The sequence below is a fragment of the Choloepus didactylus genome, chromosome 6 (assembly GCF_015220235.1).
Source record: "Choloepus didactylus isolate mChoDid1 chromosome 6, mChoDid1.pri, whole genome shotgun sequence".
Taxonomy (NCBI): domain Eukaryota; kingdom Metazoa; phylum Chordata; class Mammalia; order Pilosa; family Megalonychidae; genus Choloepus; species Choloepus didactylus.
The window spans coordinates 71,508,693-71,522,925 of NC_051312.1; the positions used below are offsets into that span (position 1 = coordinate 71,508,693).

At 51.5% G+C, this 14,233-nt stretch overlaps 2 protein-coding genes across 8 annotated transcripts in view; one reads left to right on the top strand and one right to left on the bottom strand.

Annotated features, from left to right (window-relative positions):
- RNF141 (ring finger protein 141) overlaps positions 1–14,233 on the top strand; it is a 55,172-nt gene that overhangs the window by 35,609 nt on the left and 5,330 nt on the right. The window lies entirely within an intron of this gene.
- The window catches only part of AMPD3 (adenosine monophosphate deaminase 3), an 89,167-nt gene that overhangs the window by 13,264 nt on the left and 61,670 nt on the right, over positions 1–14,233 (bottom strand). For all 7 annotated transcript variants that reach the window (XR_005217442.1, XM_037839985.1, XM_037839983.1 and 4 more), the window contains exons 6-12: positions 13,636–13,765; positions 7,848–8,042; positions 7,052–7,183; positions 6,337–6,500; positions 5,474–5,600; positions 2,344–2,507; positions 1,082–1,202 (exon numbers count right to left, since the gene is read on the bottom strand). Coding sequence is in view for 6 of the 7 variants with exons in the window: in XM_037839985.1 (XP_037695913.1) it covers positions 1,082–1,202; positions 2,344–2,507; positions 5,474–5,600; positions 6,337–6,500; positions 7,052–7,183; positions 7,848–8,042; positions 13,636–13,765 (1,033 nt within the window). In the remaining variant the exon portion in view is untranslated. The remainder of the gene's footprint in view (positions 1–1,081; positions 1,203–2,343; positions 2,508–5,473; positions 5,601–6,336; positions 6,501–7,051; positions 7,184–7,847; positions 8,043–13,635; positions 13,766–14,233) is intronic.

Here is a 14,233-nt window from a genome sequence, read left to right on the forward strand (position 1 = left end):
AAGCCTGAGTTCCCCAAAGCCAGGACACCCAGACCTCCCCCTTCACCTACCTCTGTGTGCATCTCATGTGTACCTCATGAGCTCTCTCCCTCCCTGGTGACTGCCCTCCTACCACTGTTTGGAGTGTTCCCTCTGGCCTCCAGACTGAAGGCACAGGTCTTGGCCCTTTCGGCTGGACCCAGCTCAGGGCAGGAAGGGCAGCTGGGAGGCCCCAGGCTGACTGTACCCAGTGTCAGCTCCACTTCACAGGAGCCAATTGGTCAGTCCAGGAGATGACCCATTTTTGTTGTGCTGTTGCTTTGACCCTGAATACTCTTGTTGAGAATGTAAAACCTCTATGTCCTTGGAGATGAGCCCTGAAAGGATGGGAAGGGGCAGACCTGACAGGGCTAACATGGGTGCCGCCAGCAGAGAGAGCAGTGATTTTCTGAGGTCACACACAGAGACGAGACCTGTGGCTAGGCCTCTCCAGGGAGCATTTTATACAAACATCATTCCCAAGGAAGTCATCCGAAATATGGAAAAGACTGACTGCACAGTCCGTATAGCACTGTTTAAACGAGTTTAGAGATGGATGTACTCTGTGGGTCCATCAACTGGAGGCCAGCTATGTCAATTATAAACCATCCCAATGAGCAGGCCAGTCATCCAACAGCTTTTAAAACAAGGAGCATAGATATTATATTACAGCGCAGAAAAATGCTTGATGTATAATATTAAGAGACAAAAAGAGACCAAAATTCTGTGATCATTATGACTATAAGTACATTAAAAATATGCTTTGGGAAAAAAAATGGAAATGAAAATACTAAAAAACTAATGATGGCTGTTTCTATATTCCATATTCTAAATTGTGATGTGTTTGATTAAATTACTTTTATTTTATTTAAAAAAATTCATTTATTTAAAATAAAATCAAGATGATTACAGACAGCTCAGCCCAGAAAAAGTTCCCTCTCTTCTGACATCACTGGCCGGAGCCTTGCAGGGAGTGGACATGAGCCCAGGGACTCCGCACCTCCCCAGAAGACCCAGGGCAGGACAGACACTGCAGGGCCAGCCTCCACGTGTGGCACTTTACCTTCTTGAGGAGCAGCCCATGGGAAATGTTGTCAGCAGTCAGGAAAGCAGACACCAGGTGGGTGATGGAGCCAGCCTCCCCACAGTGAGGGCGGAACAGGAAAGTACTCAGGCCTCGTTCCCTGTGGGAGAAGTGAGGCCCTGTGTTCATCCTGCCTGCAGCTCCACAGGCCTGGGGCCAGCACCCCCAGCTCAGGGCCCACCCTGAGGGAGATGGTCACCCAGCGCTCCCGGAAACTACTCCTCCCAAAATGCCAGAGGCCCAGGCCCAGAGCTCCTCAGAACAAAAAGATGCCATCTCCAGGGGAGAGACAGGATCTAATGGTAGAAACGGACCCCACCCTCTTCCTCTACCTACCGTTTCCCTGCATCCCCTCAGCAGACCTTGTAGCCCAGATTCACAGAGCAGGAAAGTCCATGAGAAACTATCGAGTCCAGATTCTTTGTTATAAAAATGGGTAAACCAAGGCCCAGAGAGTGAAATCATTTGTTCAAGGCCACTGAGCAGGTCAGTGGCAGAGCCAGAACTAGAACCCCCATCGCTAAATGCCCAGCCAGGACTGGACCCTCCCTGACACCAGGCCATCTTCTTCCAGTCATGGCCCCACTCCAAACCTCCATATCCACAAACCAGCATTACCTTAGGCTGAGCTAATGAGGCCCCAAGACCCAGCCAGGGATTGAAGGGATACTAGACCAGCAGGGAGGGGAATGGCCCATGTGTGCCTTGTGTCTATGTGCATATTGGTGGGAGCCAGTGTGTAAGATCATTCAAATGTAAGCTCCATTTATGTATTATATTATACATATGTATTATATGTTCAGTGCCTAGAATGGTGCCTATCATGTAGCAGATACTATATTGCTGAACAAATAAATACAAGTGTGAATGTCATTGGTGTGGTGGTAAATGAACATGAATATGTGTTGGAATGGCCTCTGTTTGCATGTGTTTCGGGGTGTACATGTACACGTGAGTGTGTTGGTGAGCGTACACGCATATGTATGGACGTGTGGTATGCATGTCTGCATTGTGTGTAGAGTATGAATCTATGTATGTCGTCACAGTGTGCATGCACATGTATAGGCTTATGTGGATCTGTGCCTGCGTGTAATATGCTGGGAAGCATCCATGTGTTCTCAAGTACATGGGCATGTGGACGTGTGTGTTGATTCAAGTGCACTCAGACACATGGGTCACATACATGTATGTATGTGCTTCCATGTGAACACAGGTGTGTGCAGGGGGGCGGGGTCACCCACCTGCGGAGGTTGTTGAGCACCATGATGTTGGCATACATGTAGTACAGGTAGTAGCTGTAGGGTGGGTTCTGCTGACTGGTCCAGATGTCTGGGCTTGGGCTCTTGTCCGAGAACATGTGGTCGCTGTGCTTAGACTCATCATCCACGCTGTCGAACCCTGTCACCTGGGAAGGAGCAAGGGTCCTGAGCATCAAGCTAAGGCAGAACAGGCCAGGACTCCAGCTTGGCTCAGCTTCCCAGAGCTTAGAGCTGAGCTGCCAATGGCCTTGGAATCCAGGCCTCTGGAGTCCAGAGTTTGCACCTCAGCTGGGGACCCTGTTGCCTGGCTGGGGCCACATTCCTCCCAGGGATGGCATGCGGGCACAACACTACTCTCTGTCCCTCCGGGGCTTACAAATGTACCCAGGAAGCCAGACTGGAAAAGGCCAAGGAACTGTGTGGTAGTGGGGACAGTGAGGGGAAACCCAGGCAGGGCCAGATGAACTGAGGCAGCCATGCCCACGGCCCATCACTCTGCAGTGCCAAAGAATGGCCCATTCTGCAGGGTAACCAGCAGCCACTGGCATCAACAGCAGTGACAAAAAGCTGTGAGGGGAAAGAGGCTGGGTGTTTCCCATGCACCTACTATGGCCCTGCTTGAAGCACCCATCAAGTAATGTAGTACTCAGAGCAAACCTGTGAGGGAGAGCTTGGCTGTGAGCCCCAATTTAGAGTTGGCAAACCGAGGGACAAAGCGGTTAAGAAACTTGCCCAAGTGAGATGACCAGGCTGTGAACTCAACTAGGCTCAGAGTCTGGACTCTCTGGGGACAAGGGTGGAGAATATCCTATGGCATGTCCTGGTGTGGCCATGAGAAACCAACCTGGATGCCTCACAAAAAGGCCAAGCTGTGCCCCTTCCAAGAGGGCATCTCAGAAGGCTGAGCCGTGGTTCCAAGGAGGCAGCTTCTGCTCTTCAACTTCTCGCTGGGAACTGCTCTCTGTGCTGGGTTAGAGGCGCCTCAGGACGCTCCTCATCCTTGCACTGCAGTTACAGCTCCATCTGGGATCCAACCAGGTCCCACTCTAATCAACAGAGTGGAATCCCAGAGGCTTCTGGCTGATTCCAGAGGTCAAGCCTCGACCAAGAATGTACCTACAGAGGACACAGCCTCTCAGCCAGCACACAGGAGCAGTTTTGCTAATGTGTCTACCTCGTTTTATTCAGTCATAGCAAAATTTGGGAAAGAGCCTCTGAACACAAAACCAAAAGAAAGAAATATTGTCTAACTCACTCCACAACTGGACCAAGCTGGAGGGCTCCCAATTCAGGCCCCAGGCCCCAGCCAGGTCTGTCAGCCTCTCCCATTCCAATATGGGTAGTGGAGATGCAGAGGAACAAGGGACCATGAGGGTCTTGGCCAGGATCTTTCCTGTCACAGAGCCAAATGTGTCAAAGGAAAGGACATGGTCCCTGCTACGGCTCTAAGTGTGCCATGGGCAGGTCTGGAGGGCTGGAGAGGACCTCTTTCTGTGCTTGCCTGCCTCATACTTCACCAGAACTCTCTGGGGCCTGAGATGGATGATGTCAGGCCCTCCCCTGAGCTTGCCTCCAACTGATGCAGAGCCTCAGCCCCTGGATCTCCCAAGGCCTCAAGTACAAAAATAATATGTCCAAAGCCCATCTCCTCCTCCTCCCCAAGCCTGCCCTTTCCATTGTTGGCAGTTACCTCTGTGAGAGGCGCACTGTCTACCCTCCCACAAAACCAGACACATGGAAGGTTCCTGGGCTCTCCCTCTTCCTCACCTCATCTTTGCACAGATCCTATCAGTCCTGCCACCCACCCCGTTCTTGCCAAGCCCTCACTCCACCCCTCGGAGCCCTGGCCTGCCATCTGCCCAGAGCCACCGGCTGGGAAGTCACCAAGCACTGTACTTTTCTGATTTTGAAGGCAGTGTAGCATAGGGGCTAATGGCATGGGCTCCAGGGTCAGCCTGCCTGGATTTGAATTCCAGTTCTGCCACATTTTAGTTCTGTGGTCTGTTTCAGTTTCCTCATGTGTAAAATTGGAGCTAGTACCTTCGGAGGGCTGTTGTGAGCGCCAAATGAGATAGTCCATGGAGGACACTTAAAGTTTCTAGCACATGACAGGCACATAATTTTAAGATTACTAACAACCAAATGGTGATAATAATGGGATAATTGTGAGGCTTAAATGAAATGATGTCATGGTGTGTATCACGTGCAAGCACTGGATGGACGTGAGCTGTCACCATCGGTTCAAGTTCCCATCCTTCATCTCCACCGCTGGAACAGACCCCCTGACCCTCATCATGCCCCTTCCCCCCAACTCCCACTACCCCAGTTTCCAGGCCATTCTTCACACAACAGCCAGAATGATTTTTATCTAAAGCATGAATTCAATAATGCCCCTCAGCTCATTCAAGCCTCTTTCAGCCCCCTGCGCGCACACACAGACTCACCCACTCCCTCCCCCTGGCCCCAGCCCACTGGGCTCCTCCCCACCTCCCTCCCTGTAGGAAATCCTGCCACCGCCTCCTCTGTGGACCCTCCTCTCGGGGCATCCAGAGGGAGGGACAGCTCCTCCCCCTCACTACCTTTTTGGTTATCTCTTCCCCACCCCCTCTCCCTCCTCCTCCCATAATTAACCAAATATGGAAGAGAAATCTGTTCTGTGGCACTTGCACCAGACAAGGTATGAGGACTTCTGTTTCTAAAGGTACAAATGGGAGAGTTGAAACATCTGAAGTTTGAAGAAGACCCAAGGCTGCTGCTGCTTGGGCAGGATCTAATCTCCTCAGGTAGGGGCTCACTCACCTGACTCACCTGGCCAGGACCTGACTCCACACACACACACACACACACACACACACAAACACACACACACACACACACACACACACACACACACTGCTGCCCTTCCCAACAGGGCATTCCCTGCCCCAGCACCCTCCCCACCCAGAGCTGTCCCTGAGGAGGAGACATCCCCTCCCTGGGCAAGGCTCCATTATTTTAGGAATCAAGTTCCTTGGGGATTGGAGCCCCAAGCCTGAGGCACATCGGTGACAGGGATCTGAGAAGGGGACCCTGGGGTGAGGGAACGCCCCCCCCCCCACTCACACACGCTTACATATTTGAGGAAGAGGTGAAGCTCTCGGTGATCTTGGGGGTTGATTGTGGCCTCGAAAAGGGGCAGGAAGATGTTCTCCAGCATCTTCCCAAAGCTTGGCAGCAGCTTCTTTGACCTAAATATGTCACTGGGGGAAAGCAAAGACTTGCTTATCAGGTGGGCCCAACCGCCCCCTTGGCCCGTCAGAGATGGGCCCCAGTTGCTTCCTCAGACAGCTGCATGCTCATTTAAAACACCCAGCGTAGAGCTAGAGATGTTGCCTGCACGTAGATCCTTTCCTTTCCCTCCCAGCATTTCTTCAATGGCTTGCAAACTCAGCACCCACCTGCTCCCCTTAAGAGAGCTTTCTCAAGCCAGGGACCATCCTGGGGTTTGGGGGTGTTTTTCAGGCTGGCCAAATATCTTGAGAGACAAACCCTCAAATTTCCCAGGAATCCAAACTTTGTGTCACTCAGCTCAGTTCCCCCAAAGCACAAGCCCAGCTCATCCTACGGCAATGGCCAGTCATCTGGAGAGGACAGTATTGGTTGAGTGACATCTAGGGAGAAGGCCTAGGCTGCCACCAAGGTTACCTCATACCCTGTGGCTCACTGAAGAGGACAATCCATCCTCAACCCCCAGTGAGGAAGGGGGAGGGCAGTAGTTCCCACGAAGGCTTTGCACATATATATTCTTGGAAGAACAGGAGTTTAAATGTCATGGGGAGACCTTTGCCAATCACTTCCCAGGAAAACTGCTGGGAAGGAGAGGCCTAGGCTGGCGCCAGAACAGGCTCTACCCCTCAATAGTGCAGACTGCAGCCCATGCTAGATGGGGTGACATCCCCAGGGCACCCTGGGGCAGGCAGTAGGAGCCTCACTTACTAGATCCTGGGCACCTGGATGATCCAGCGCATGTTGGGTGAGTAGACCTTGTGCTGGATGAACCAACGGGCCAGGTTGGGCCATTCCTCGGGACTGCGGCCGTAGATGGAGAGCCGTGGCTCTGAGTACTGGTACTTGCTCTCCTCCAGCTCCCGGGCCACCTCCTGGCACCAAAAAGAGCCCCAAGTCAGCTCAGTATCATTCCAGTTACATGGAAGACCCCCACCTCCAGCTCTCTGACACCAGTAGCCGGATCCTGCTGCTCCCTCAGCCACCTGCTCCTAGGCTGGGAAGGCCTAATCTGAATTCTCAGTGCTGCTGTGTAAGCACTTGATCCACCTTAGCAGGGGCACCAACCTAGGGAGGAACATCTTGGATCTATACCCAGTCATGCTACAGAACCAGGTCGGCCATCAGAAGCATCTCCACACTGAGCTAACCTGTGCCAGCCAAGTTCAGACTGCAAACTGAGAGATGGGGCAGCGAGCCTGGATGCTGTGAGCTCTCTCTCCTCTTCCCTGCAGTCAGCACAGGTGGCACCAGCCTTGCTCAGGAGCAGGGCAGCCCTGGATGGATGGTGGAGGAGGGCTCCAGGCAGGGAAGGGGACAGGAGGCTGGGCAGGACCCCCACCCTCTGAAGGGAGATGCTATCAGGTACGTCAGCCTCCCGCCCCTGCCTCTGAGGACGGCTTGGAGAGGTGGAGGGCTCACTTGCCTTGACCATCCGAGCAAAGTACTCTCCTCCCAAGTAGTTTTCTGTTTTTAAATACAGGTCACGCAGCTCACTGGCACCCACAGGGTTATACTTGGAGTTGAACTTGTCGAAGCGATGGAATGTCTGCCGGCCCTGGGGAGAGGAGACCACCAGCCAGATGGAGACATGATCTGCACCCACCACACACATCCCTCTCTCCAGGCCTTCACAGACACGTGAGGCCACCCTAAAAGGTGGCTTCTATGTCATTTCTTGTATGAGATCTTGGGAAATCCTGAGGGTGAGGACCAGATGTGCTCACTCAGCCAGCCTTGGGGCCTTCTGTGGAGCCTCCATGAAAGTGGGTCAAAGGGCCTTGTGCCTCCAGGGACCGTCCCAGCGGCATGGCTGGCTTGGTGAGCAGAGAATGTTAGATTATTTAACAATCAATAAAGTGTTTCCTATTACTGGTTAGACTTTGTAAAGCACTTCCTCCACATTACCTTGTTTAGTATTTTAATAACTTTCCTTATTCATCATTTTATAGGCAGGGAAATAAAAGCTTAAGTGAGTTAGTTGCCTAAGGGCACACAACTCCTAAGTGGCAGAAGTGGGGATAAAACTCAGGTCTGTCTCATGCCAAGCCACACTCTTCTGCCCTACCACACATCTGCTCCCAGCCCTGCTATACTCTCAGGCTAAATTCTTTCCGTGTCCATGGCTAAAAGAAAGACAGTCGCTTAAAAGGCCAGCCTCACTCCAAGCTGCTTTTCAAGGATGGCTGTCTGCTTGAGGACTGGAGCGGGAGCTCACTTACCGCGTGGACGTCCAGCGAGTCCACGGTGAGGTCGTAGGGGTCCATGCGCAGGCTGTCGAACACCTGCCGCAGCGTGATCTTCCGGCCCCGCTTCTCGGCCACAGTCCTGTCAGGCTCTGTCTGGTACGTGTGCTTGATGAAGCGCAGTAAGTGCTTCTGGTTCATGCAGGCGGCCGCGTGGATGTGCGTGTCCACCTGTAGCACAGTGTCCATCGGCCCATGGGCACACAGTGAGGATCCCCACCCCCCAGTGTGGAGCCACAGAGCCCCAGCACCTCCTGGGCCGCAGAGGCAACCCCAGCGATGCCTGGATCCCCCTCCCCGTCTCTCCTCTAGACTTGTGAACAGGCCTCCCTCCCTCTACCCTTGCTGCCCAATCCACCCTCTTTACATTAAGGGATGTTTTAGGAGGTAAATTGGGATGGACCACTCCCCTGGTAGCAAATCATCATGGCCCCCATCATTTTCAAGATAAAGCCCAAGCTCCTTATCCTGCCTGATGATATGTTCTCCCATGACAAACCACATATAGGTGCTCAAGGCAGCATGCTGCTCCACACCCCTTCACTTTGCCCATGCATTTCCTCAGCCTGGAATGCCTTTGTTCCTTCTCACCAATCTCATCCAACTGGAAATTTCCTATCACCAACTCCAATTGGAAGCCAATTCTGGTCCCCAAACACAGCTGATCACTCCCTTGTACAAATCAGGAACCTAGCAGACACTGCTATTACTGTATAGGAACTGCCGATCTACTCTAATTTTTTACTGACTAATCCTTCGGTCAACTGGGAGCTCAAGGACAATACGGTGGTTTGGAACTGTATGTACCCAGAAAATCATATCTTAGAGCTAATACATTCCTTTGGGTCTGGACCAATTGTAAGGATATTTTGATGAGGCTACTTCAGTTAAGGTGTGACATACCTCATTCAGGATGGGACTTAATGATCTTACTGGATTCCTTTATAAACAGAATGGAGAGAGAGAAGGGGTGGGAGGGGGAGAGAAAGAGAGAGAGAGAGGAGAGAGAAAAGCAAGAAGCTGAAAGCAACAAAATCCAGAAGAGAAGGGAGAGACCAGCAGATGCTGCCATGTGCCTTGCCTTGTGGCAGAGGAGCCAAGAATTGCCAGCAGCCGGTCTTTGGGAAGAAAGATCACCTTGATGTTACCTTGATTTGGACATTTTCTTGGCCTCAAAACTGTAAGGTAATAAATTCCCATTGTTTAAGATGAAATATTTCATGGTATTTGCTTTAAGCAGCCAAGGAAACTAGAACAGACAGGGACCACATCAATACCTCTAAGACTCCAGTGCCTACACCAGAGCCTGTGCAAAGTATTACTTGAATGAATGGATGGATGACTGAAGAAATGAACACATGTAGTAGGTTCCAATAGTATCAATGATATCCACATCCTCATAAAATCCCATCTCTTCCTACTGACCTCTCTTGGAACCCCCAGAGCATTCCCAAAGAAAACCCCTAAGTGGGAGTGAATGAAGATGGCAGGCACCAGAGATCAGTCACCACCACACACTTCCTTATCTGTTTATACCTCATTAAAACCCCAGGGCATGCAAACCCCAAGAAGCAGCAGCTCCACTGACATGGACTCAAGTTGTAGGTCCCAAGGCCAAGATCTTAAAGCCAATCCTAAAGAGCAGAAATGCACAGGGAGCTTGGACTTCTTCCTACCCTCCATGGAAAGGCTGTTCCCTGGCAGAAGGCACCAGGAAGGAGCTCACCAGGATCTCAAAATACTTCGTAATATTTCTTACTCTTCTCCATCTTGCTAAGTTCCTTGATACCAGGTTTTCCTCTTGCCTCTCTGGCCTCTCCTTTTCCATCTCGTTGCCAAGCTCATCTTCAATACCACACCTCTCAATACTGAAATTTCTTCAGGCCTGGCCCTGGGCCCTCTTCTCTCTCTAGACACTCTTTCCAGAGGTGATGTTGTCCATTTTTGTGCCTTTATCCTCTTCTATGCAACAACTCCCAAATTTGTATTGCCAGGTAGAAGCTCCAGAATTCTAAAAACATCTGTGTACTTGACATCTCCACCTGGATAACTCAGAGACACCTCAAATTTAATCTATACAAAAGTGGACTCTTCATCTCTAGCCCCGGCCCAAACCTGACAGTCTCCCAGGTTTCTGCATCTCAGGAAATGGTATATCCTGCACCAGCTGTTCAAATTGGATATTTGGGAGTCTTCCTTGACCTTCCCCTCTCCCCTCCCCCAACATTCGGTCAGTCCCATCAATTCTACCTTCCAAAGAGATCTCAAATCCATACACTGCTCTCCAACGTCATTGCCACACAAGCCCAAGCTTGCATGCTCTCACTACTGAATTATTGCAGTGACCTCCTAACTGGCCCTGACACTTTTTCTCATGCTCTGGTGCAATCCATTCTCCATACACAGAAGCTAGAAATGATTTTTTTTAATGCAATCTGATTCTGTTACTCAATACCTTCACACTCTCAGGATGAGGGCCCTACTAATACTACCTGGCTCCTACCCATCTCCCCATCCACTTGTCCCCACTCTTCCCGTCTGCACTGTGCCCTACTAGCAGGACTTCTGTCAGTTGCTTGAATAGTAATGGCCACACTCTCTTCAGCCACCAGCCCTGGAGAAACAGAACCAAGCTGAGAGATGGCTTGAAGTCACAGTGGGCATCCTGACCCCCCTTCCGTGAACCTGAGGAGCTTCAGAGAGGCCCCGGGGGGGAGTGACAGCAGCCTCACAGGCCAGGGTGCTGGCAGCCTCCAGACTGCACACTGGGGTTTCTGCTGTGGCAGACTGGGCACACAACCAGGGCTAGGGTAAGGAGGTGGGCTAACCTCAGGCCAGGGAATGCTGTCCACAGCTGGCCAGGCTTCTCCAAGTCATGCCAAACCAAACATTTGATCTGGTGAACCTCTGTGAGCATATAGCCAGCCAGTGTCGGCCACTGGACGTCAGAGAAATGAAACAATTCAAAGCACCAAAAAGTTTGGGCACCCCAAGTTTAGGATTGGACTCATATGAGACCCACATAGCTTAGCTCAACTACCTCAGCATGACTCAGCACATTCTGGGCTTTCTGGTTGTGTCCTCTAGCTTACCAATGACACACCACAGGGGGTTTAGCCTGTCCTTACCCCTATGAGTCACAAGCTAAGGGAGAGAAACAACTGGACAATCCAACTTTGGAATTCCAAAGGTGATTATTTTAGGAACAAGCAAAAGATGCTGTCATTGGATGTCAATGTTTTCAAGTCATCAGAAGATCCAAGCTCATTCCCTGCTTTCACCTAGGATCAAGCCAAACAAATTGAATAGCCAATACCTAAGCCAACACTGACCATTTCCATATCCACGGCAGACTTCAATAATCAGTAACAGCACTCTTTTTATTACACTTCCGGAGTAGCTGCAGGTAGCCACTTCCATCTGATCAGGTTTGGCACAGAAGATGAAATCTATCTGCTATTCCTGATATGACGCTTAAACCAAATTGGATATTGCCTAATCCTACCCAACCCCCAAGCAGTAAACACACTCAGCCCCTTGTTCTTGGCTCTGTGCAGAAAACAAAGTGTCCCATTTACACAACGCTGCTAGTTGGGCTCTTGGTGTCATAACTCGTCGCCTGCTGTGATAACACAGGTGCTCTCACGAACACCAACCACACAGACCCATGGCCAGGCCATGGCTTCTGCCCCAGGGGCTCAGAGCACAACCGGTGCCAGTGACTCTGACTCAAAATACGAGGCAACCCTCCCAGCCCTTCTAAAAAGAAAGTCAGCTCTCCTGCGCCCAGAAGAGGCTCTGAGGGGAAGATGAGGCAGCCAGCACCAGGGAGGCCACCTCCCCCTCACCCAGAAGGGGCAGCGCCCGCCTGGCTCAGAGCAGACCTGGGCCCACAACTCTGAACTGATTGAGAGGTCGAAGAACAGGCCAGGTTCAAGGCCTATCAGAGCTCAGTGTCAAGGCTATCTCGGTCCAGAGAGCACGTCAACCACCAGACGGACGGGGAACCCAAAGGATCAGCCCTTTCGTGCAACCACACTCCCACATGTTAAGATTCTCTCCTACTTCATGGTCCAGGAACACCTGCTGGGGCCCCGCCTCTGAAGTAAACAGATGCGAGTCAGAGCAGGTGGAGTCAGGGAGGACAGCTCAGCCCCGGGCAGCAGGAAGCCCTCAGGCCCGGAGCATTTACGTATGAGGAGGGCAGGGCTGCACCAGGCTAGGCTGGGAGTTTCCTTGGGGGCCATTTGGCCAAGAGCTGGAAATGCAGGGTGGGTGCTGGGCAGGACTGAGATGAGCTGACATAGTGACTGAGGCACACGCCTGTTTGAACACCCAAGGCTCACAAAGAAGGAACAAATGATGTTTGAAAGGTTAAAATTCCAGGCTGCCCAGGTAGGTGGTACCTAACATATGTCCTTTCATCCCTTCCTGGAAACTCCCAAGACATGCCCATAAGCCTCTGAGAGCCCTGAGCTAAAACCAAACTTTCATTTCTGAAGGTTCCTACCCAAGAGGGAATCCATGCCAGACCCATGGCACTCAATAGGGGTGAGCTTGGGGCATTCCTTCCAGCATTGCTGAGACTCCAGACCCAGAAGAAGGCCTGACCCAGGCTTTCCCAGAGGGATCACACCCTCCCCTGGCCCACCTTCCCTTATCAAAGCTGATCTGAGGGTGAGGTGGTCCTCAGAGGGCCCTATGGAAATGACGACCCCACTGTGTCTCAGCTCCAGGCAAAGCTGAATCCCCACACACACCCCCATCAGCTTCTCCCCAGCCCATTCCCACACCCTGGCCCAGCTCCTGTCTTCTCTAAGAAACCTGTGGGCCACTTCACAATCCAAAACCTCCCCACACCTTTGCAGCCTCGCTCTCCCCACAACCCCAAGGCTACCCATTTCTTCCCCAACACACAGCACCACCTCCAATTGTGTCCCCCTCCCTCTCTCCTGGTATTTGCATGAGCTGCTCCCTCCTCCTGGAATGCCATCACTCCCCACCCCCTACCCCGCCCTCACCTGCCTAACTCCTACTCACTCTGGAAGTCAGCTTAAGTTTGGCCTCCCCTTAGAAGCACCCCTGTCACAACACTTACGGCACTTATAGTAATAGGCTGGGAATTTCGTGTACTCAGGAACTGATTCTGATTCACCATCAAATGTCTTCTTCTTAGCACTGATGCTGGCACATGGTAGACTCACTGGGTTAAGCGGAAGAAAATTGCAGTGCTGGAGGTCACTGTCATTTACTACACACGCCTCCATAGCTACAGGCCAAGGGTTCCACGAGCCCAGGCAGGGCTGCTCCTCCACTTGATGGAGAAAGGAGGGCAGAGACATGCGCCCATCACACCCCAAAGGAGGCTTAACCACAAAGTCCCAGGTCCAAAGTAGTCTTAGCTTTATCTCCCTGTGATGAATCTAACATACACTCCCTACCTTAAAAGTCACCTGGCCTCAACTTTCATGACCAATTAACAGACGATGCCCTGTCTTCCAAGGAAGAGGGCACATTCCAACAGATACACAACAAGGACAGAGGTTTCCACTTAGAGCGATACCAGGTACTGTCTGAGCCTCTGTCTGACACAAAGGAATGCACCTCGCCTCGCCTCGCCAGTCCTCCATATGCATCCTGTTCCTCTGCCCAGGAAGGCCCCCTCAGCCAGGAGCCCTGCGGTTCTCAGGGGGTCCAGCCCCAGACTGGCTGGGGGCCTCCCAGAGGGTTTGGGATGGGGGCTGGGACACGCCCGCTAACGCACCTTTCTCACGTTATAGAAGTCTCGGTGGGGGTTACTCTTCAACTCTTTGAATTCAGACATTTCATTTAACATCTCGTGAAGACTGAACTTGGATTCCAAAAAGTTCAGTCTCCGGTGGCAATATGTTTTCCTGCAGGTAGGGGAAGGAGGAGAAACTACAGGTGAGGAGAAATTGCCATCAACTCTCTAGACGGGAGACCTCCAGGGTCAGTGGTGACAGACCCTGTGCGGGGAGGTCCGGGCCTCGGGCAGGATGGAGCAGGGAGGGACCAAGAAGTTGTAGCTTTCTACAGAGTCAGAACTGTGAATTGTTTAACTACATCTGTGTGCTCTATAAAGTCTGTCAAATCAGTGGAGAGTCAAGATATGGAGCAGTAGCAGGCAGACTTTGGGACTGGAAACAGGTTCCTCCACTTCTAGCTTTGTGTGATTAAGTAATAACCTCCAGTCTCCATTTCAAACAATAAATATGGGGATGGTAAGCCCAAGGTTGAAGTGAGGGTTAAATTAGTTTATGCTTGTGAAAGGGCCTAGCTCTGAATATAATGGATGCTCATAAAACCCTCCCTCCTTCCTTCCTTCTTTCCTCTGTCTATCC